This window comes from Mya arenaria, chromosome 6 (assembly GCF_026914265.1).
Source record: "Mya arenaria isolate MELC-2E11 chromosome 6, ASM2691426v1".
NCBI lineage: Eukaryota > Metazoa > Mollusca > Bivalvia > Myida > Myidae > Mya > Mya arenaria.
In genome coordinates this window covers 53,366,386-53,389,488 of record NC_069127.1, presented here as the reverse complement: position 1 = coordinate 53,389,488, position 23,103 = coordinate 53,366,386, and the positions used below count along the sequence as shown (strand labels likewise).

At 34.4% G+C, this 23,103-nt stretch overlaps 1 protein-coding gene across 2 annotated transcripts in view; it reads right to left on the bottom strand.

The window, feature by feature from the left end:
- LOC128237491 (rab-3A-interacting protein-like) overlaps positions 1-21,367 on the bottom strand; it is a 40,440-nt gene extending 19,073 nt beyond the window's left edge. Inside the window, exons 1-3 of one of the 2 annotated variants that reach the window (XM_052953069.1) lie at positions 21,230-21,367; positions 18,729-18,882; positions 1,381-1,558 (exon numbers count right to left, since the gene is read on the bottom strand). In XM_052953069.1, the coding sequence (XP_052809029.1) occupies positions 1,381-1,558; positions 18,729-18,835 (285 nt within the window). In that variant the 5' untranslated portion in view covers positions 18,836-18,882; positions 21,230-21,367. Of the gene's footprint in view, positions 1-1,380; positions 1,559-5,889; positions 7,516-18,728; positions 18,883-21,229 lie in introns of those variants that run through there. The other variant, XM_052953070.1, reaches the window with a different exon arrangement.
- Between the last annotated feature and the right edge of the window lie 1,736 nt (positions 21,368-23,103).

Here is a 23,103-nt window from a genome sequence, read left to right as displayed (position 1 = left end):
AGTGAGTGATGTCATTTTAGTAATGACTTATTTAGCATGAGTAAACTCCCTTTAGTCATCAAAATTTGCCTGAATGAGCTCCCTAAAGTCTTCAAAATATGCCTGAATGAATCTATCAGGTTCTTAATTACAAATTATTCCATGCAAAGATCTTTCTTGATGTACTAGGCAAGTTTATTCTTAAAATTATAATGATTAAGAATTGGCAAGTTTATTCTTAAAATTATAATGATTAAGAATTGGCAGAGTGAGCATAGAGACTTAGAATACAACCTGATTGGATGACAAATTGTTAGCGCAAAATCTGACGCAGGGATTGTGTATAGAATGAGTGACGGACCTTTAAACACCCACGGAAGTTGACATTCTTCATGATTAAGCCTAGTTCTAAATGATCTATCACCTATCTATTTTTATAAACAACTCTCTCACATATCATAAATATAGCACATGCATCAACCAAAGCCACAGAGGTGACTGTGATTTCGTTGATTTGATAAAAGTATAAAATTAACATGTATTTATCGCCCAAAATATGTCAAGGATGCCACAGCTGTTTTTGCAGTTATATGAGTTTAACACCTTATTATCACAAGAAATAGTAAGGTACCAGACAACAGCAACATATTGATAATGTGGACAACGCCATCAGACTAAGTTATCCCTAAATATAGGGTTTTAGATAAAGAGCTGGGAAAGGGTGATTCACCGTGTCCTTTTTTTTTAGCAACCTTCTGACCTCATGGAGACCAACATGTACGTGTACCCTCCTGACTTTATGGAATTATAACTGCTTAGGAAAATTGAATCTTAAAATATGATTTTATATTCATACAAACTTGACATATTTGGCAGTTGAAACCTATTAAAAATACTTCAATTCAGCACAATTCCTAGTATTTTTTTATGAAATTCATAATCCTCCCTAAGGACCCTGTTTTCCACACCACCCTGTCTTTTTGAAAAACCTAGCTATAACCCTACTATGTGTCTTCCATTCTTTGCAGCCCACACAAAAGTCAACAATTACAGGGACCTGATTGACCTGACAGCTGAAGGGCTGAAACCATTTTTGCCATTAGTTTTGGGGGCGCTTTAGCTCGATTTATGGGGGTCAGAGGGGGTGAAAGACCATGCCACAGTTTTTCAGATTTATTTTTTGTCCCTGAAGCCATTACATGCATGGAAACCCGCATATCAACATTCCAGAATTATGTCTGAGATGAGATGTGCTTAAGCACCTACCAATTCTCTCATAACAACTTTTTTGGCAAAACCTATATCAGAAATAAGATTTGTTGCCTGTTGCAGGGTTTATGAAAACATTCGAATAATGCGCACTAACAATATCCATATCAAGTTAATTTTATAGGCTCATACCGACTGGGCATTATTAAGCTCCTGTTGCAGCCGGCTGTATGCATACTCCTTGGCTTCTGTCATTGTCGCACTCCGCCTCCTTGGATCTTCATTTGGTAAGGCCTCAGAGAAGGCGTGTCTTAGCTGGCCACGCCTACTGTCACCCCTCCTTTTGACTGGCATGTCCATCTCTCCATCACTGAAAGACAAAATTAATGGAGAACATATTAGTTAAATTTGCCGCATTTGGTCCTTATTGGTCAGTTTGACAGAAAGGACGTGTCTAAGGTGGCCACGCCTACCGTCACCCCTCCTCTTGACCGGCATGTCCATCTCTCCATCACTGCAAGACAAAATCAATGGAGAACATATTAGTTAATTTTGCGGCATTTGGTCCTTATTGGTCCTTATTTGTCAGAGAGGACGTGTCGAAGGTGGCCACGCCTACTGTCACCCCTCCTCTTGACTGAAATGTCCATCTCACCATCAATGAGAGACAAAATAATTGAGATTATATTAGTTGATTCTGTCATGTTTGTTCCTTATTGTTCAATGTCAGAGGGGCTATGTCTTAGTTTGCCACGCCCTAGCTTCCCCTCCCCCTATACATATTGACTGGAATGTCTATCTCATAATTACTGGAACACTGGAAGATCAAACTAATGGAGAATATATTAGTTAAATCCACCATATTTGGTCCTTATTGGGCAATATATGTCAGAGAGGGTGTGTCTTAGTTGACCAAACCCTAGCTCCCCCCACCCCACCTGACTGGAACACTGGAAGACCAAATTAATGGTGGAAAATATATATGCTAAATCTGCCATCTTTGGTCCTTATTGGGCAATATATGTCAGAGAGGGTGTGTCTAAGTTGATCACACCCTAGCTACCCCCACCCCACCTGACTGGAACACTGGAAAACCAAATTAATGGTGGAGAATATATTAGCTAAATCTGCCATCTTTGGTCCTTATTGGGAAATATGTCAGAGAAGTTGTGTCAATGTTGGCCACACCCTAGCTGTTACCTCCCATTTGACTCAGGAAGGTTCATCGTGACATCACTTGAAGACAAAATTAAGTGAGTAAACATTACTTGACCCCACTGTCTCGGTTGCCCATTTGGCAATATGTCAGAGAGGGTGTATCGTAACTGATCACGCCCTTGCACTTAACCCTCAGCTTAACTGGTATTTCCCCATCCCTGAAAGACAAATAAAGATAGGCCTTAATCTTCATCTTTACCTTAATCTGTTAATGCCTTCCGAGAACCATAGTCATCAATTATTCTTTTCATAACAAACAACTAAAGGCAGAAAAAACTACCACATTTCATGACTGTGTCTGTTATTCAGAAATGAAGATAATACAAATATCTACTTAAATTCAGTATTTCTCACATCGTGAGAAACTCGTTATTGTTTTCCATACAAAACCTATCATTTCCTCACCACAATACAAAAACTCTTAAATGCTGAATTGCATGAATTAACACAGCAAAACATTATATATGGTTGCTTTTGTGGTTAAAACATAAGATGTGTTTATGTTTTTAAAAGGACTTTTTTACTAATGTAATTATGTCTTGGCAACCCTTTTAAAACATTGTTGAAATCGAGTTCTTTTTCTGATTTTATGAACAAACATCAGACAGCAAACTGGAAAATGCTTAATTAAAGGGAGTTTTATACATCAACTCTAAAAAAGTTTATTTCCTGCAATTGTTTTGTTAACATTTTTCAACAAAAAATAAATCCTTTTCTGTCACATTCACAAGAATTTTAAACAATTGAGCTCTAGTTTCACCTATTGTTTTATCATTGTACTAGCTCTTATCACATCAGCTACCTACACACCAACTTTCATTACTATCCATCAATACAAGCTTAAGATATATTGTGTCAAATATTTGATGCCCGCCCACCCAAATGCCCGCCTGCCCAACGACATCTACATTCTTATTATCTGGTTTTCATTTTGTTCATATTTTACACAAAAACCAAACTTGATGTCTGACCATATAAAATTTGGACAAGTCCCTTTAAGCGCCTGTGGCTAGTTACAATGATATAACATCACACACTGTAAAGAATTATTGTAATGTACAGCCATTAACATGTAAGCATTAAAGCTGTTATCTAACATCATTTTGTATGTCGCAACTGTAACAAACATTACAAAACTAATAAGTGCAATTAATTATAAGCAATAAGCCTTTTATGAGACATTTGAAATGCCATTATGATAAATATACACATCATTTAACTTATGCACCAGACAATTTTAACCATGCCCCCCCCCCCCCCCTCAAGGTTTTGGGAATAGTGGGGACTTTTATTTTTGGTCCAGCCAAGCCCGGGGAAAATCCCCGCCTTGTAGAGAAGAACTGCTGGTAATATCCCCACCAAATGCCTCCGCACCCCAAGGACCCTAGGTAAGGCCATTATGCTCTGCTATTATTGGGCCTAAAACAAAACCATCGCATTCACCGGTCACCTGAAAGGTAGAAACACAGCCCATTTCCCGGCTATCTCCAGTAAAAATATACCCCCAGACCTGGAGGGGGCTGTGGTTACAATTGACTGGTGCATTATTTGACTAAATACCTGTAATGTTACAAAAGGAATTAATGTTTTAGTAACTTATGTAATAGTTTTCTGATCTTTACTTTTTAAAATATCGTAAACATATTTGTCGGTTAATTGGGAATAAAATACAGTTTAAACTAAATGCCTATGATAATGGTATTTTATTTCCTAGTCTGGAATTGGGAAGAATCACAACAGCTTTGAAGAGTTCCTTGCAATCAGAGAGGGCCGATGTTTTAAGGCGCAGTTTTGAAATTTACTATAGTTGTCTACCACGTAGATCCCAGTAAGTTAAAAAATAGCGTTGGTATATTTATCTGTACTCATAATCAGATACGATTTAATTAAACTGGGAAACCATTAGGAGCCGTTTTTTAACGGGGAAACTTAGATGACAGTCAGCAACCTGATTGTTGCGTTAATTGTTTTAAACCATGTAATGTGATGTATTATCGGCCTCTGACAGTTTTGGTATTATTTTGATGAAATACTGTATTTGCCGATTTTTTTACCATCTGGAGTCCAGCCCCTTGAACAGTCAGATCAGTCCCAGTCTTAAGGAGGCTGATTTAATCAAATCAAGTGGTATAGTCATGCAATTAATCTTTGGTTTCATTCCTTAATGGGAACAGGTTTGGGTGGTACTTGAACATCAATCCAGGCAAGTGGGTTTCTTCCTCCCACACATCACAAGACTGTTGGTTGTTGTTGTAGTTTCTTTAGACCTTGCGGTCAAGGATAACCTGTGAAAGTGCAAGCACTTATTTCCAACGGGGTCCTTTTTTCTGCTGAACGGACAGCACATGGAGGAGAAAGTGGTGGGATGCAAGGAAGTCTGGGTGCAATACCCTAGCTCTTTTTATAAGAGACCCTTTGGTTCTTTTACATGCTCGGTGTAAAGCACCGATACACGGGGTACAACGGGTTGAACAGTGAGTACTGAGTACACCACTTTCCAAGCCCTACCCTTTAAATGCCAAGTGCAAGGCAAGGGACCTACTTGCACCAACTTTTAACGTCTTACGGTATTCCAGGGATTGAACCCAATACCTCCTGCTCTGTAGGCGGACCACTTAACCACTAGGCCACGGAGACGGTTCTTTCTCATAACAACTATTCAACAGGCAAAACATTAGTCTTATGTCTTATTCATTGTAAGCAGCAAAACTGTTTTTGCCTATAGGAATCTGTCAGAATCTGTCAGACTACTTACTTGCAAATTTTAATTAAGTACATTGCTATAACTATGCATGAAGATATAGCCACGCCTACTTTAGGTACAGTTGGTGTAATTTGAGTGTGGCAACACTGATTTAAATGACGTCACAATACCATGGGGGGCAGGCTGGTTCATGCAATAATAGACAGATCTTTTTGAAATAAGATTAAAGAGAAGGTTTTTTTTAGCTAAAAAGCATCAAAACAAAATTTTCAGAAGATCACAAGACTCCTTATGTATCCAAAATAGCATTAATTTTTACTGTCTTCATTTCCCTGACCTAGGGAGTCTTAGAGACTCTCAAGCCTTAAATCTAGGAGTCCCCACCAAAATTTGGGAGTCCCAGACTCCCAAACTACCTTTAGTGGTTGAAATTAACACAAGCCCTGCGCTGGTAAAAAGTCTTCCGGGCTTGTTCAAATTCTGAATTTTTTGGGCTTGTTCAGAAATTTGATGTCAAGCAATAGTATAAGAATTTGGGCTTGTCCATCCAAAAGTCTTCTTATTTCAATGACTGAACCTTTAGTATTGAACCCTGTGTATTGGATCCACAATTGTTTTAAAATAAAAACAAATACTAAAATTTCTGCACATAACTTCTCACCATATTTTTGCCATCAGAAATGGTATAACAGATTGGTGTAATCAAAATAATAGAATGGTATAGCTTGGAACACCAACAATTGATATAAATTGACAAATGACCATAGAAAGTCACCTACCTATCATATTTTTGGAGCTGATATTTATTTTCCTCCACAATAACATACATGGACCCGATCATATTGGCAAAAGTCACCTTCACCTTGTAACAACACTTAAATACATCAGAAACAACACTGCTTGATTGTCATAAATTAGTTTTTGCACAGAAAAGGCAAAATTGTCAATTCCGTAACCACAGATAGTAGTTTTTGTTCTTGACACATGATTTTGAATTCAGATTATGCGGTTTCAGTATTTCTTCTTTTCTTTGAAGAATGAAATTCAGTTGAAGATATTAAAACAGTATTATCCTCATGAAAACTGCATGTTGAATAACACACAAAAATCTTATGTTCAACTGTCATTTAATTCCATCAAAGTGTTTTTAATACTTCCTTATTTTTATGAATCACCCATTTTTTAAATGTTTTAAAGCTTTCTCATAAACACTTAAATATCACATTTAAAATGAAAAGGTTAACAAAAGAATGTTCCTGGTATAGATATTTTTTGACACAAAAATTCCCCATCAAATTTTATTATCTAAATCCACTTCAAATGACTGTAGTCTATATTTATGTTCCTGCTCAAGATAAGAAGTATTAAGTTAGCATTTTTCACGAGTTCCTTATTATATCATCTTAACTCTACACATATTACACGGTAGTGAACGATCAAGTTACAAATGCACTTGTAAATATCAGCACGCAATTGCAAACGTTTCAAGTTATAACACTGCAATTAATTGTTATAGTATTAACACGATTAAAACCGTAATGGTGAAATTAATGACCAGTGTAACTTAAAACAATGTTTCAACTCTGAATAACAAATATCTCCTTGTTTTATCCGAATTATTGTAAGTCACTCGATCGAGATAATTGAAGTAGTTAACATGTTAAGTTGTGTTCGATGCAAAACTTTCATTATATCTAATTAATCATAACACAACTTTTGACGTCAACGTTTAATGAATTATCAGCCGAGTGTCACAAGAAACACAGTACAGCGATATACTTGTGGTTTTCCTTTCTTTCATAATACAACCAACTGGCTTGTTTTTTCTGTATTTCCATGAAAATGATCTCCTTTTTTGTTTACTCCATCAAAGTAATTATTATAGTCTTTCAATGTAACATCCTTTTCGCATAAAAAGTTCACATAAAGTCCAACTCGCAAAAACAAAATTTGATAGTTCACACTTGAATGCTGTCACGAAAATTTGAACCTACAATCAAAAATTAATTCAACACCAACGTTTGACCAAATTCACGGTCTGGTAACTTAATTATATCCTTTTAAAAGCCATTAAAGTATTATGAACACCGAACGGATGTAAACAATGCTACCCTAAATTCACCAAAATCTAATCTTTGTTACAATAAATTATGTTATTCTTCACAACACTATAGAGATGTTACTATATCTTATATAACACTTCACATTCACAAGCAAACAGAAGTTAAAAGTGAAAATAACACAGCTTCAAAAGTCACCCAAATCACCATTAATTTACAGAAATCAGTTCTTCAAATCACTATCACTCCAGTAAAGATATGTTATCAAAATAGCACTATAACAATTTTGAAGGGCTATTATCATTCTTAACCCAGTAACATTAAATAATGTTATACTTATAACACCATAAATGTTTCATAACATCTGATATTACAGGTAATGGTCTACAGCAAACGAATGTAAACATCTCAAAAGCTTTTCACACCTGTCACGCAGTGATACATACTTCGGTGACAGCCGAATGTTGACCTGATTGTATCAGCAGTGCAAACAGTCAACACATCATTGGGACGGAGAAGTGCAAAGCCATTTCATAGATTATTAATCAAGGATTGTAAAAGGGGAGCTGGACAAAACAGCCCCAGGATGGCCAGCACCCCAAGAACAAATAATATCCTCCTGTTCATTAATTTTTGTATAAGTGGACAAAAAATATCTCATCTTTTTTACTAGACAACTAAACAACTAAACATTCCCTGAAATCAGTTATTTGTTTAAAGAGGTAGGCAAAACACGATAAGAGATCCTTAAAACTGGGTTTGCCCCAGTAAAAATTTCAGCCGTTTACCACAGGAATACCAGTGGTAATAATATAATGCCAGTGGTATACCATTGGTATTTCAGTGGTATACCAGCAGTAAATTTTGGTGGTATTGGCCAGGCATAGGTCACAAGAAAGATTCATGCAGGCCCATTATTAAGCAGGGTTTAAGGGCATCAGTGTCACAAAAAAGATTCATGCAGGCCCATTAAAGCTGGGTTTAATGGCATCAGGGTCACAAAAAAGGTTCATGCAGGCCCATTAAAGCAGGGTTTAAGGGCATCAGGGTCACAAAAGAGATTCATGCAGGCCCATTAAAGCAGGGTTTAAGGCATCAGGGTCACAAAAAGGTTCATGCAGGCCCATTAAAGCAGGGTTTAAGGGCATCAGGGTCACAAAAAAAGATTCATGCACGCCCATTAAAGCAGGGTTTAAGGGCATCAGGGTTTAAGGGCAAATTTAGATTCATGCAGGCCCATTAAAGCAGGGTTAATAAGGGCATCAGGGTCACAAAAAAAATTCATGCAGGCCCATTAAAGCAGGGTTTAAGGGCTTAGAACCCTGTTGAAAGTGTTTAAAAGCATATTAAATCCATTTCTTACTATATGTCATGCAAATGTCCAGCAAAAGAACAAGAAAAAAACTTTACAGCAATTCTTAAAAATGACTTCAAACAATTGAGATCTGTCCTTCAGTGAGTTATCTTATATGACTAAATTGAATGCATTGATGCCAAAATCAGCTGATTCTTAGACAAAAAATTAAATAGAAGTCAATACTGTCAATCTGTGAGAGTGCAGCTTTAATGGAATGTAATGTTCAGAATCAACAAAATAAAAACAAACTTAACATCCATACAGCATTAATATCATACCTGCCTTTGTGGTATGAATCTGTCATATATATAATGCATGAAATCAAGGATCAATTCCTTTCAATTATAAAGGAATGTTGTATTCAAACTTAATCCTTTCATATCATTCTCCAAATACCATAGTTGTTATTATTGGGGTGCATAAACTAATAGATGTGCAGGGGAGTTTTGGTATGAGTATTTTGTTTGGTTCTGGGACTTGAATAATGCTTATATATAACTTGCAGTTAAATTGCAGTTGTAAGCATTATGTAAGTGTTTTGTTTCCAGCACCCCTGTCCCCAAATTCTGAAATCTTTTTAAGCTTTAAACAGGCTTAATCAGCTTTTTTCAATTAGCCAAAATACATATTTAAATTCATATTAATAAATGAAAAATGGTTTATAGTAATCATCATAAAGATAATTCCTATCAAAAGTATAAAAACTCTTACAGAAATAAATATAACAGAAATTAAAAAAAAAAAAAAAATTAAAGAGCTTAGCTTAAACCTGTTATACATAAGGGACTGAAATTTGGGCTTGATGAAATTTTTTATACATGCCATGACCCCATTGTAATATGGAAGGTTACACACAACTGATTTTTTTTTATAAACAATTAATTTATGGTTTATAATTAAAGTAAAGTAGGTGGAGGTTAATTTGACCGTGGAAAATCTCTAATTAGGACAAATGTGGTATGTGCTATGCATAAATAGTGAAAAATTAGCAGGCAGTAACTAATGGCACAGAACATTCCATTACCATTCAAACTATGCAGAAAACCATTGATGCAAAGCATCAAGTGCAAAGCATGAAAGGGCAGTGTGAAATAGCTTGTCATTAATCCAGCATGATATGATACATAATGTATTATAAATAGACTGTTTAGTAAGCAACAGAAATAAATTATTTCTTTTTGTAGGAAATTATGTTTAACCTTTTAACAACATCACAGAGCTATACTTCACAAATTTTTTATTTTCATATTTTTCTGCTGTATTAATATCAAAATGACATCAAAATTTATAAAAGTCGTCTGTGTTTAATTTAAAGGGTCTCGCTCATGTTTTTGTAAAATGCACTGTTTTTTTGTATGAAAAAAGAAAGTGTGACAAATCATTTAAGGATTGTTACAACTAATATACTGCTGGCTGGAACCCTTCAACAAATGTTGATATATATATATATGCTCAAAAAATGATTTATAGTTATCCGTATGTTTGTGTATGAGTCCTTGTGGGCGTTAAGTTTTGTTGTCATTTATCTAAAAAAAATCTTAAGTGTCCTGGCGTGGGTTTGCATCCCACTAAAACAAGAATTTTCTTTTTATACTTTAAGAGCATTTTTTCCTGCAATTTCAGTATCAAAGATTAAAATAGTTATAATATTAGTGTTTTAAACAGTTTAAATATAAGTTTTTAAAGATGCATTACTGGAAAAAATCATTTTGAAGTAGGTACTTAAATGTTCTTATCCGTATAAAATATAAGCCATCCGCCATGTGTTCGCCTCATGAATTTAATCATGACAGCTCACAATGTTTGTAGTGCATAAGTAGTAATTTACATAATTTTCAACATGGTAAGGATGAATGATATATATAACTCGAAATCGTATAAATTCTTAAATGTACATTTAACAGTTTATGAAATAATTATAATGCATTTTTAGCATTAATATGGCTGTTAATTATCATATTAAAATTTTATAAATTATACTCCTTAATTATTATTTTCAGTACAATTAAACTCATTCATTTCTGATTCACTTTATAAATAGAGTCTTTATAGAAAGGTAGTTGTAACAATTGCATACTTCATATGTTATTTATACTCTGATCAAACATACATTATTTTAAACGAACATTTCAGTATGAACATTTCAGTATTTATCATATTTTAACCTGCAGTATGTGCTCCAGCAAGAATTTAAAAGGGCAGGGCGCTATTAAGTCAGGAAGGGCACTAATGATGTGCATTGAATGACCATTAATGGGGCACTTGCATTTCGGTCAATGTTCAATTCATATTGAGTATGTGCTAATTGTAACCACTTTCAATACTAATAGTTTTATATGAATACCTCAGCTGTTAATTGTCTTTACTTTTTTGTTAAAATTATGTTTACAGTAATTATTCTATTAATCGCCCATCCTCTTATAATCGCTCACCCCCCAGTATTCGGCCTAAAAACAACCATTTTTGGGACAAAATCGAGGAAAAACATTGCCTTCTCGCCCATTCGCCATTTTTTGAGAAAAAAATAAATACCTTTTAAACAACGAGTTTCCTGATTTTTTGCTTTATATATGATCTTACTTCACTTTTATGGTCTTTACATCCAAATATTGTAATGATGACCAATTTTTATCTCAATTATCTCTAATTAACGCCCATCCCCTACTTTGAACTCGGGTACGATTCTTAAATAAACGTCATGGCGATAAATGGAATAATTACTGAATTTATTGTTTTTATTTATACTACATAATTTTCAAATACTTCAAAACTGTAAGGTAATTAAGCCAGGTGCTTGTTGCGTAAATTCAATAATCATCAAAGGCAACTCTGTCAAACAAATGGGCAAAGGGTGGCAGCAGAGGGCTGGAAAAGGGCAGCGGTGCTCTTGAAAGAAAACCCACTTGTCCGGCGTAGTGACCACTTACCAAACTCACATACTTAAGGAATCTAACATGTGTGCCTTGGTGAGAAGCGAGTGCACTAACCCGTGGCCAGTTTACAAATAACAATGATCAGGGCGCACAATTTCACATCGGACTCAGAAAAGCATATATTTTAATGCTACAAAGGTTCTTTAATACCCTAATTCTCTTCTAAAGGTGGGAAAACTCAGACACAGATGTTAGTGAATAAGGGCCATGCAGACTTCTTTCCAAGCAATACAACTCCTCCCTAATTATACTTAATTGCAACTCCTCCTTACTAAATGATACTTAATTGTTAGCTGAATGGAGTTTCACTCAAGCAATCTCCGGACTTTTAATTTAAAATAAGTTTTGTTTACACACGATTAAACAGCAGTACCTCAAAAAAAAAAACCTTTTCATATTAATGTTTGAGTATTAAAATAAAACCTTTGTAAGAAGATGGCGGAACAAAACACAGCAATTATATAAAGTCATACATTCACTATAAATAGCACCATTATTTCTTCAAATAAAAGTTAACAGCGACGATAATTACATACAACTATACATTTTAAAGCTTGTAAATAATTTAGGTTGTCCAGTTAGCTCAGTGGTTAGCAGACTCGCTTCGCACCAGCTTCTCAACCGGCCTGAGCTTTAAGAGTTTGATTTTTTGTCACCAAGCCGGACAAGAGGGTTTCCTCCGGGTACTCTGGTTTTCCCCACCACACAAGACCACACTCTCTCGCGTAAAATCGTGCCAACAAAAGTGATTAATATTAACGTTGTAATAACCTGTGTCAAAATCATTGCAAAATATATATTATAAGTTTAAACTAAAGCTCATAATTCCAGTAGTAATTATTTATCAATTAACTTCTTGAACTATAATTCTTCTTCTTACAATATGTAGTCATAAACTTGAAAACTTGAAACTTGTTTATTTGATTAAAAGCCTAATTTTATAAATATACTCAATGGCGTTGTACACAGTAATGTAAACAAATATAAAATCGACATCAATACAATTTCATAAAACACACGAAACATTCTTAAGACAGGTAAATGTGACATTATAAAAATAAAATGCGATTGTATGAAAATAAAAAATAAAAAGTTTAATTAAAACTTATAAGTGTCTACTATAAAACATGAAAGCATCATACCCAAAAGCGTCATATACCACAATGTGAGTACTGTGTGGCCCATATTTAATAGTATCGTAGAATATATTTTTAAAATATACATGAAGGAATTAAATAATATAAAAATAAATGTTGAACAAAACAGAAAATGAGTTGGGTCAAAAACAGTCCACCCACCAATACTGTGTTTATTTAGAATAATGCATAGTAGTCCCTGAAGTAATGCGTTTTCAAGTTTTTCTTAAAGCAGTCTGAAGATACCGAGTTCCTGATGTTACTTGGAAGCTCGTTCCAGAGTTTCAGACCAACGGTACATTCTTTAATAAGACCAACCCTAAAATTATACATTGTTACATTGGCATAAAAATTCCTTTTAAATTATTACGCTGGGTTACTATGTGTTTTTGTACTTGAATGACTAAATATTTTAAAACCTTAATAGACAAAAAAAAGTGAACTGCGCTCTTCAATTTAATTGAAATATGTCATTACGTCTATCTAAATGGATATCTTATTTGTGTTTAATAACAATAAAACTTCAAGCATAGAACATGTTTATCACAAAATGTACAATTACATGTACTGGTAATTGTCGGTGAAATAATGACTAAGTTCTAACGTATGAAATTGAACAAAATTCTTTTTAATCAAGATAACACTTAATGAATAGTCAAGGTGTTGGTAACGATTTTTTAAACAAAAATACCCACGTTAACTATTTACTTAGGAGCTCCCAAGTAAAGCTGTGATAATGTGTTTGTGGGAGCCCCATCAATAAAGTCACATTCTTGAGGTTTAAATGGTACAAAGTATAAGATAGATACCGGGTACACAAAAGAGACATGTAAATGTTTAAATTTAAAAAAAAAAAAAATGTTACCAATATTTTGGCCCTTTTTTACTGGGGATTTTGTGGCCATGCAGCTATTGATTGAAAACATTGATTATAAAGGCTAATATTTGTTTTTCTGTACACAAGTCATATTTTTTAATCATTAAAGTCAAATGTGGTAAGAGGTTAAAAGAAAATATGTATGTTTACATTTTCCAGACTTACTGGTTTTTTTACTGACCCTTGACATTTTTTTTTCATTTTTTGGGGTTTATTCTATTAAAAGTTCAAAGAAGTGTTTTCTGCTTATTACAATACCAGCGATGTGTTTAATGGTTCTAAATCTATAATTTTTGGTAATCTAAAAAAAAATACTTTTATCTGGGGGGGGGGACAAGTAACTGGAAACTAACATATCTTTTTAAGGCCGAAACATAATAATGCCATAAAATTTATATGTTCCTATCGTTTTAGATTTTGTACCTTAAAAACCATTGACAGTTTAAGTTGATACTACCGTAAATGACTGGGTATTAGACGCACTTTTTTCCCTCAGATTTTGATGCAAAAAAATGCCTGCGTATAATACCCAGTAACATTTTTTTGAACTTTTTTTCTGAGGTCAATTTCAAGCCGAGAGTTTGTTTAGATTTATGTAGAAAGGGATGTTACTCGCATCATATTGATCGAGTATATACGGGTTAAAACGGCAGTTAAAGATCGGGATACGGTATATCGTAAGACGTTTATAATTTCAACAACAATATTTTTCGATTAAAGTTACCGTAATTCACCTAAGAGTTCGGACACTCTAAATATTTGGACACCCATAATTATTTCCCAAAATAATTTATTTTGCGTACCTAATTTTCGGACACCCAAAGGACATCAATCATAACTTTCATAGTTACCAAGTTTCACAGACGAAGATTATTGATTTTTATCTTTACAATGCCTGGCTAGATTACCTAACGGTATACACCACTGTGACAATTTAATTAGTTACTACCCATCCTAAACGATTTATTGCCTGTTGAAAAGGAAGTGTGATATATTTATTTGAGGATTAAACAAACAACAAGGGCAATCAAGGGATTAAGAAAACATCGACATGGCATGTTTGTAAAACGATCTGCCAATAAGCTTTCAAACTTGTACCACACTTATAGACTATATGAAGCAATAATGGTACAGTTATACATTAATCCTGCATAGCAATGTCCATGCTCTCCTCGTGGGTATAACTGTAAGTTATGTGACGTCACACAGTGTGACTCTTTGATCTGAAGCCGATAGAATGTGTTTATTCAGTTCAGTGCATGTATAAAATGGTGTTTTAATTAACTTCATGAAGGATTTACACTTATAGGCGTAATAAATAAGTTAATGACCATTGATTACTACGGATAAATTAATAAGTGCTAAAAAGCAAACATGAAGAAAAAATGATAATTTTCTATGTATTTGGAGAGCGACAAAAATAATTAATTTATGGTGTCCGAACTCTTGTGAATTACGGTATTCAATATTATTTTGAATAATAAATTGAATTAAACAATAATCAAACTTACATAATTATAAAAAAGCAAAGTTGGGCACTGTCAAAATATTTTTTGCATAACATAACTTCATTCTCGACAGTATGGTTGTATGGTTTTAAAGATAACCATCGCCATTTTCACGAAAAAAAAATTTTTTGTCACTGTCAACAAACATGGTGGCTGAAAATGCCGGACGATTTTGACATTTTTTCTATGCGTCTTTTAACCAAAAACAGATTAAAAGTTTTTTTCTCGGATTTTTCACAGATTTTTTTCCCTGCGTCTAATACCCCCTATCGTCTTATAACCAGTCATTTACGGTATACTTAGATAACCACACCACCATAGTCAACACCTCGGCTGTCATTTTCGTACGAGTCCTGTCAAAAGTTTGTAATTAAGAGTACTAAATATATCAATAATACAGCAAAAACAACAGATAATATTGTCATAATAAGTATTAATAGTGATATCACTCCCCCATAATTTGCCTTAAGCGAAATGAGGTTGTATCTATCCCAAAGATGTCGTTTTAGATGCTAATAAGGAAATTTTGTTATTGTCATAAAGAATGCATACAAAATTAAGCCACAAGGAAAATATTGCAGGTGTCATAAAAAACAAAGAACAAAAACAATTTTAGCGCGACTGGATGCATAATATTTGTAAAGAACTATGATAATTATCTAAATGAATATGCCTATTTTCAGTGCACAGTATTTCCATAGTTTAAGTGACACTTGTATTTAAAATCAATACATACACATGTATATCAAACATAAATTTTAAGTGATAAACCTTTAACTACTTACATAAGAATGCATTTATGGAAAATATTGATTACCGATAACAAGATTGTAATTGTGTATATAATAGCTGAAAACGCAAAAATATTAAATGACCGGTGGGTCCGAAAAGATTTACAGTAATCAACTATCGTCTCATAAGGTAGAAACACCATGTTTTCCGCACCTTTCTTTTAAATTAAACAGTTGGTTTCCTTCATAAGAACCATTGTTTTCAACATTTATTCATCCTTTTCGGTAAATTAAAGCAATTGTATTAATTGTGGTACATCCTATTTGGGAGTAAGAGCTATTTTGGTTCCATTTACGTTTATACATGTAAATGTTCTAGTAACTGAGTAGAGATATAATATACATAACCATGAAAGGTTTTACAGATTTATCTCCCCCCCCCTCCTACCCCTGCTTGCAACAATTTTATATTTTACAAAATATTTGTTTTAATATTAATTAATAACTGAAACTGAATGTCTTTTGAGAAAAAATATTTCAGACTGAATATTCTATTTTCAGTGTTAACTTCCTTCCTTCAAAGTATTGATAATAAAAAATGCTGTATATGTTTTAACATCATTGACATATATATGTTATATTAAATTTTGCTTTTCTAAATCAGATTCCAGATTCAAGTTTGAGACTGTTTGTAAACTGAACTACCAGTACCCATTTAATCAGAAAGGGAAATAACCTGTTAAACAGGTAGGACATATTTTATGTAACCAATAGCAGGTTATATCCCTTTGATTGTTAATTTGAGTTTTCAATATACCCGATACTATATCAGCATTATGTGCAGTAAACGATATAATTCTAGTATGATAAAGAATTTTTATTTGGTATGGGCAAACACTAGCACTTGAAATACTGCATAAGATTCTATTTCAACATTTGCATACCCTATCATAGTATGATTTAAAAGAAATCTTCAGACGGAAAGGTATCAGTTTTAGAACCTTGCATAAATTTGGATAGATAAACAGAAAATGTAAAATACACCAGTTTAGCAGTCTTCCTGATTGGAAAATTTCTGCCTGTCCATTGGACAGGCACATTGGAAAGTTTAGCCTGTCCAAAAAAATATTTGCCCGTTGGAACAAACATGACACCGAAGCTGAAGCATATTCAGTGCTGACGATTTTGATTGTGCCTTGTTGCAAACAAAGAACCAATCAAAACAGTTGTAAAAAAATGCTGTTATGGATACATCTTATTTACTCGTTAATCTCTGGCAATAGTTTTGTGCTGATGATCAATTATAATCGGCAATTGATCTGTAGTGAAATTTGAACAATCGATTATAGAAACAAGGGAAGTAACCGCTTCTGACTTATTTTCTGTTTCTGGTAAAGGCCACTTGTAGCAAGTTAATGTTGATATGTTAAGGTGTTACTATGGTAAGTTATCTAGTCATATTCTTATCAAGTCAGTAAGTCACTACAATACCTTATTACAAATTTTCTTTAAATTTAACTGCTTAAGGATTGGTTCTCAACTTCTCATGTTTGTGGTAAGCTAGAGTTACTAGTCTTGCAAAATGACTGTATTCAACTTTCTGTGCAATTTATTAAGCAGTTTTGGAAGAAGGCTATCACATGGAGGCTAATAAAAAGTGTTACAACCACCCAAATTTTTAAATAAAAAAATCCCTGTCTACCAACACATTTTTTCCAGACCGTTAAAATCTGTTCTCCAAGCTATTAAACTAGCCTGCTTTTGATAAATCTTAAACAAAGTAAAAAACATGTATAAACAAAGTATAAAACATCTTACCATTTATTTCTTACCATGTAAAATTTAGTAAATAATACCTTGTTTACACTGAAGGATACTTGCATTCTGAATAAATAATGTAATACATACAAAGAAATGTACAAACAATATTGTACGGGAATATTGGTGCTTAAAACTGGTGCATATACTGTATCTGTATGCCATAAATATGCTTACTAAAGATAATTAAGTAATGATTAAATTGATTAATAATTGATCATTGATCGGTTTCATAAACTGATTATAGTCCGATTCCCAACACTATCTGGCAATCAACATCATGAGTCCATATCAGAAATGGCCGACTTTTGGCGATGTTTAATGAAATATCAATGTGGGATCGACTAACTACTGCCTAGACAAATAATCAGCAGAAAGACAAACTTTTTTTGCAAACATTTCCCTTTCAGGTTTCTTTTTGCTAATTAGTCGTCTCAAAATATGTCGGTCATCCATCATTTACAAGCTGCCGGACCTGTGGAAAATTTGCCGGACATGGCCAGAGGACCAGCACATTTTAGGAACACAAGGTTAACAAGAGTATCACATACAGATGCTGAAGTTTTTCTGTTTTCTGGTTAATAAGGGGCTGAACTCAACAATAACACTATTCAAGCTAGAGTTACCAGTCTTGCAAAATGACTGTATTCAACTTTCTGTGCAATTTATTGAGCGGTTTTGGAAAAAAGGCTAGCACAAGGAGGGTAATAAAAAGTTTTACCACCATCTAAATTTTTCAAATAAAAAAAAATCCCTGTCTACCGACACATATTTTTTCCAGACCCTTAAAATCCTTTCTCCAAGCTTTTAAACTAGCCTGTTTTGATTATCATAAACAAAGTATAACCCACAGGACTTCCATTGAAAGTATACTCCCTACAATCAGACAAACAATGTCGAAGTTCAGTCTTTGGAACTACAAAAACTTTCATTGTTTTGGAGCAAGTAAGTATGATCAAATTTGCATGTCAGTCTCACTTTTATACCATCAATTTTAATAAGCATAAACCATTTTGTAGTTGTCAAACAATTGTTGCAAATTATCAAATTTTAACACGATAGATGGACAATAGAAGAAGAAATCTGAGTTTGAGAGACATAAACTTCCACATATCAGAGAAAAACTTACAAATTTGAAGGCAAGGAAGTACATACATATACTTCCAGTTTCAGTTTCTTTAAATAACCCCCGACCTACCTCATACTGCCAGGCAATGCATCTTGTTTCACAATCATCGTCCCGTTAAGCCCTGGCAGCTCAGAGTCACTTGTCGGACTTGATGGCACCTTTTTCTCACCACTCATCTTGGAAGGATCTTGCAAAGAGTAATGGTTGTCTGCTGGACATTTACCTGCAAGTTTGAACGTTGTGCGTCATAAATTGTTTAAGAACAAGAGTGCGGTGAGGTTAAAGATCCGTAGAACATAGTCAAGTATACAAACCATTCAAGACTTAGTGCTTTACATCAGTCATACTTCTGCAAAAGCCATGGTTAATAAGTTATCATTACAATTATAATTCACCAAAACATTTGATTGACAGCCACAGGACATTTACGTGATATACAGTAAGTGGCAACTGCATAAGGTATGGCCAATATAAATTAATTGCTAGATGGACACCTTTTTTTTTAAATGAGGGCAGGAGGTGTAATCATAATTTTTTATTTTTCCCCGATGACTGTTTCACCGTTGAATATGTGTTCATGCTCTTTCTTATTGCTTTGGGGACCATACACATGTGTTTAGACGAACCAAACACACCATCGCAGGGTATTATGCACGCCTCGGAGCATCCCTGAAAGATTCAAGATAAAACTCAAAAAAAGCCTTTTCCGTATTTGTTCTATTTTTGAAAACTTACTAGAGCGTGACTCTGTACTGTCTTCTTTATACTGGTAGTGTAACCACATGCCACTTATAGGCTGTTTACACTTGACTACGTAGCAGAGTTAAGTTCATTTTACTTTCCTTTTAACATTTTGTGGTCTAGAAGAAGCCACTCGCAGAATTTTGCGAGCTTGAATAAAAGTCACTCGCAATTTGCAAATGTCGCTCGCATTTTGCGAGTCTATATTTGAACCCTGCATCGTATTAACAATTCTCCTTTTTTATACATAAATGTTTACATCAACCGCTGGTATGAATAAGCCCTGTTCCTGGACAGTACTGGTTGGAGAGCAGTAGCCGGCAGTTTTTGCATGTTTTTGAAGATTTTCTCGGTAGATCGAAATGTAATGGAAATACTACTAACATTTTATTAAACTAGGGGTCAAGGTTTACTAACTTTAGAATATTAAAATTTGTGTCGTCACGAAGCGCGTGCCTAATTGGGGCCACAAAGGGGGTAATCAATTAGTGCCAATTTACGGATTATGAGAAGCAGTACCCGGCAGTTTTATTTCAGAGCCGCACCTTGACTATAAAACCGATATTTATCGGCTTATTAAGTATAATTTCCCCATGGGACGCCTCTATTGAACAGGGAAGTAATACTGGTAACCAAGCGCTGGAGTAGTCTCGCTTTAACAACGCGTCTAAAACCACACCATGGATACATAAATTTTGAATATGTCTCAATATTGTTTGAATGCGATTGACGGGCAATATGAAAATATCATTTCACTTGACTGTCGCTAAATGATAGTGCTATAATTAGATATGCAAATTTATTCAATTGCACATGCGCAGTAACATTCACGTGAGCATCCCCCACGAGAAAGTTGGCGAACTTTTTGACATTTCCAATACTTTTTGTAAATAAAATGTTTAAACGTATGCTTTGGGTTGGAGTCGATGCAAATGGTGTTGCTTGGATACGGTTCTTTTTTACCATTCTCACTTTTTTTAAGAAGATTTAAAAAAAAAACACAAATAAAAATCGATTGCCGGCTACTGCTTTCCGCCGGCTACTGCTCTCCAACCAGTACTTGACTTCTACGCAAATACAGAGCCCAGTTCAACATTTTTATTTGAGTCAACAAAATCTAATGGGGCGGCAAAAAAAAAGAGGCGGGAGAGGATGCAAATAATTTATAGTCTCCTAGCGGTCATGCATTTCTAACTCTGCATGTCTGTCTTGTTTATGTTATGCAAATATTGATACAATTTTCAAGCTTCAAAGAATCTGAGTAGATCAACTGAAAAACTTGTGTAGCCCAAAAAGTAAAGTCAGATTCAGTGATCTCTAGCCTGTTCTGATATTTCAATTTTAGTGAGTACTACAATATTGATTAGTAATGAACTTTCCTCATATAAATATACAAGCTAATCTAAAATGGATGATTTATTTTTGCTTAGAAGTTACACAAGAAGGGAGAAGGGGCTAAAATGGTTTTAATCCATTCTTTCACTTATCGATAAGGACAACATTACTATTATTTATCGCCAAATAATACCGTTTAATCAACTTTCAATAATGAAATCAGTAAATTAATTCTACAATTGTACTTGCAACCATTTTGCTGGATTAGCTTTTGACATGGATGTTGCATATTTCGACAAGGATTGACAAAGTTAAGCCATTCTTTTAAAAAATGTATTAGATAATTATATTTTAACAGTTAATAGTTATGCAGAGTTTATGGGGCACATTATAAATTGATAAAGTTTCATCACAAATTTCCAAATTTTAGTTGTTTGCAATGAGCAGGACATTAAATCAAAAGATTCAATAATAAAATTTGACAAAAATGTTACCTAAAACAAATATGTGTTTACATTGTCTGTGAATAGAAACAACAGTACTTGGTTTTTAAGTACAGTACAATACACTCAATACTTCTATATAATCACTTAAAACGAGCTAAATGTTTTCAATCTCAGCTGACAACTGAATCTCTTCTGCGCATGCCCACTCATTCAAGAACCCCAACGAAAATTAAGATGAAAGAAAATTTCTACATACCGTACCATTCCCGTACAGTACTGGTTATAATTTGCAACTGTCACAATGAGTATACTGACGTTACCAATTACACCATTTTGCTATTCTTATGAATTTGCCAAATATAGCCTTATCCATTTTTTTTCAATATATAAAAGACAACAAGGCGCAGATAAAGTGATTAAAAGGGAAACAAGTAACAAGTATGCTACAACATCTGGTATGTGGGAAACCAAAGTTCAAGGCGTATCAATGGCCAGCTAACCATGTTCTTCAAATAAGTGAACGGTTAAATGGCAATTCTCCAACAGTATAACCTAACTCTATCCTGGATGGCGCATTCATGTGACCAGAAGTGCACACAGCATGATTCGCCATCTACACCCTACTAACTAAACCCATTCTTCTTAAAAACAAATACAGCTTGTAACAAGCATCCGTTAACATTAGCCGAAACGCTTGAATGGGTACATGTATCATTCAAGCAGGGAATCTCACCGAAATCATTTTTAAACGTCACGTTGTAGTAAAACGTGGTCGTGAGTCGACGCACCATGAGGTAGATAGATGTACTATAAAATATATATTGCACTGAAAAAAATCACCACCTTTTCTCGCGGAGCGTTAAAAAGCAACAAAAACGCAGAATAGTTTTACTCTTCTTTTTACGCCCTGTTGACAACTGAAAACTTTCTACTCTGTCATGCGAAGGACTGTCATCGATATTAAACGAATCTTGTAGTGTTCTTATCTTACCGAGCTTTATGTACGCCGCACGGCCCTATACTCGTTTTTGACGTAGTGTGGATTTTTTCCCAGTATTTTCGTAAGAAATGTTCATTTATGAGTGAACATGTTAAAATTTATGTTTGAAAGTTTCTACAATAGCGATATACCCTGAACTTAGGTCGGTTCAGTAAAGAAATCCGGATTCTCATTTTTTTTTAGAAAAATGCCTACCGACCGTTTTTTGTTGTTGTTTTTATGTTTATATCCTTAAAAACAATTTATTCTTTCAAGATTTCCCGTATTTACCAGGCAAATATTGGAGCCACATTCTTTTGTTATGCGTTGAAAATTGTCCAACGCATCTTCCGTTGTGGTGACAATTACTATTTAATCCATTCTGGTCGTAAACGTTAAAACGGTAGGTACCTCACTTCCTTACCAGTTTTGGTGCTCTCCAACATTCAAAACCATCAAAAAGAGCATGTTAAAAGCCACAGGGTGGGTGGATTGTACTTGCGAGAAAAATAGATCTCCATTATTCATATTCCCGAATGTTATGGGTTCAATGGCAAAACAAATAATTTAAAAAATGTGTTTTGGGGGAGTTTGATTTTTAAAATCGATCTAGTTATCAGGAAAAACGATAGCAGGCAAAAAGAAAAGAAAGGATATGTTGTCTAATCTATGTCCAGCGACCGGGGTAGGATGGGGGTAACTTTAATAACGGTATACCATCAGTCGAACTAGCTGTTAGGTCAGAAACCGTACATATCAGAAAAAGTCCCTAGTGGGGCTCAAACCTCAATCGGAGCACCTCGGCCATTTCCCATCGAAACAACTTCCGAACCTTCGACCTCCCGCTCCGTAGGCGGATGGCCTGGCTAAATAGGCCACGGATGCGATACAGATATAGGGCTTGTGTTTGTCGATCTGTCCATAATGCATAGTTTCTTTGAAA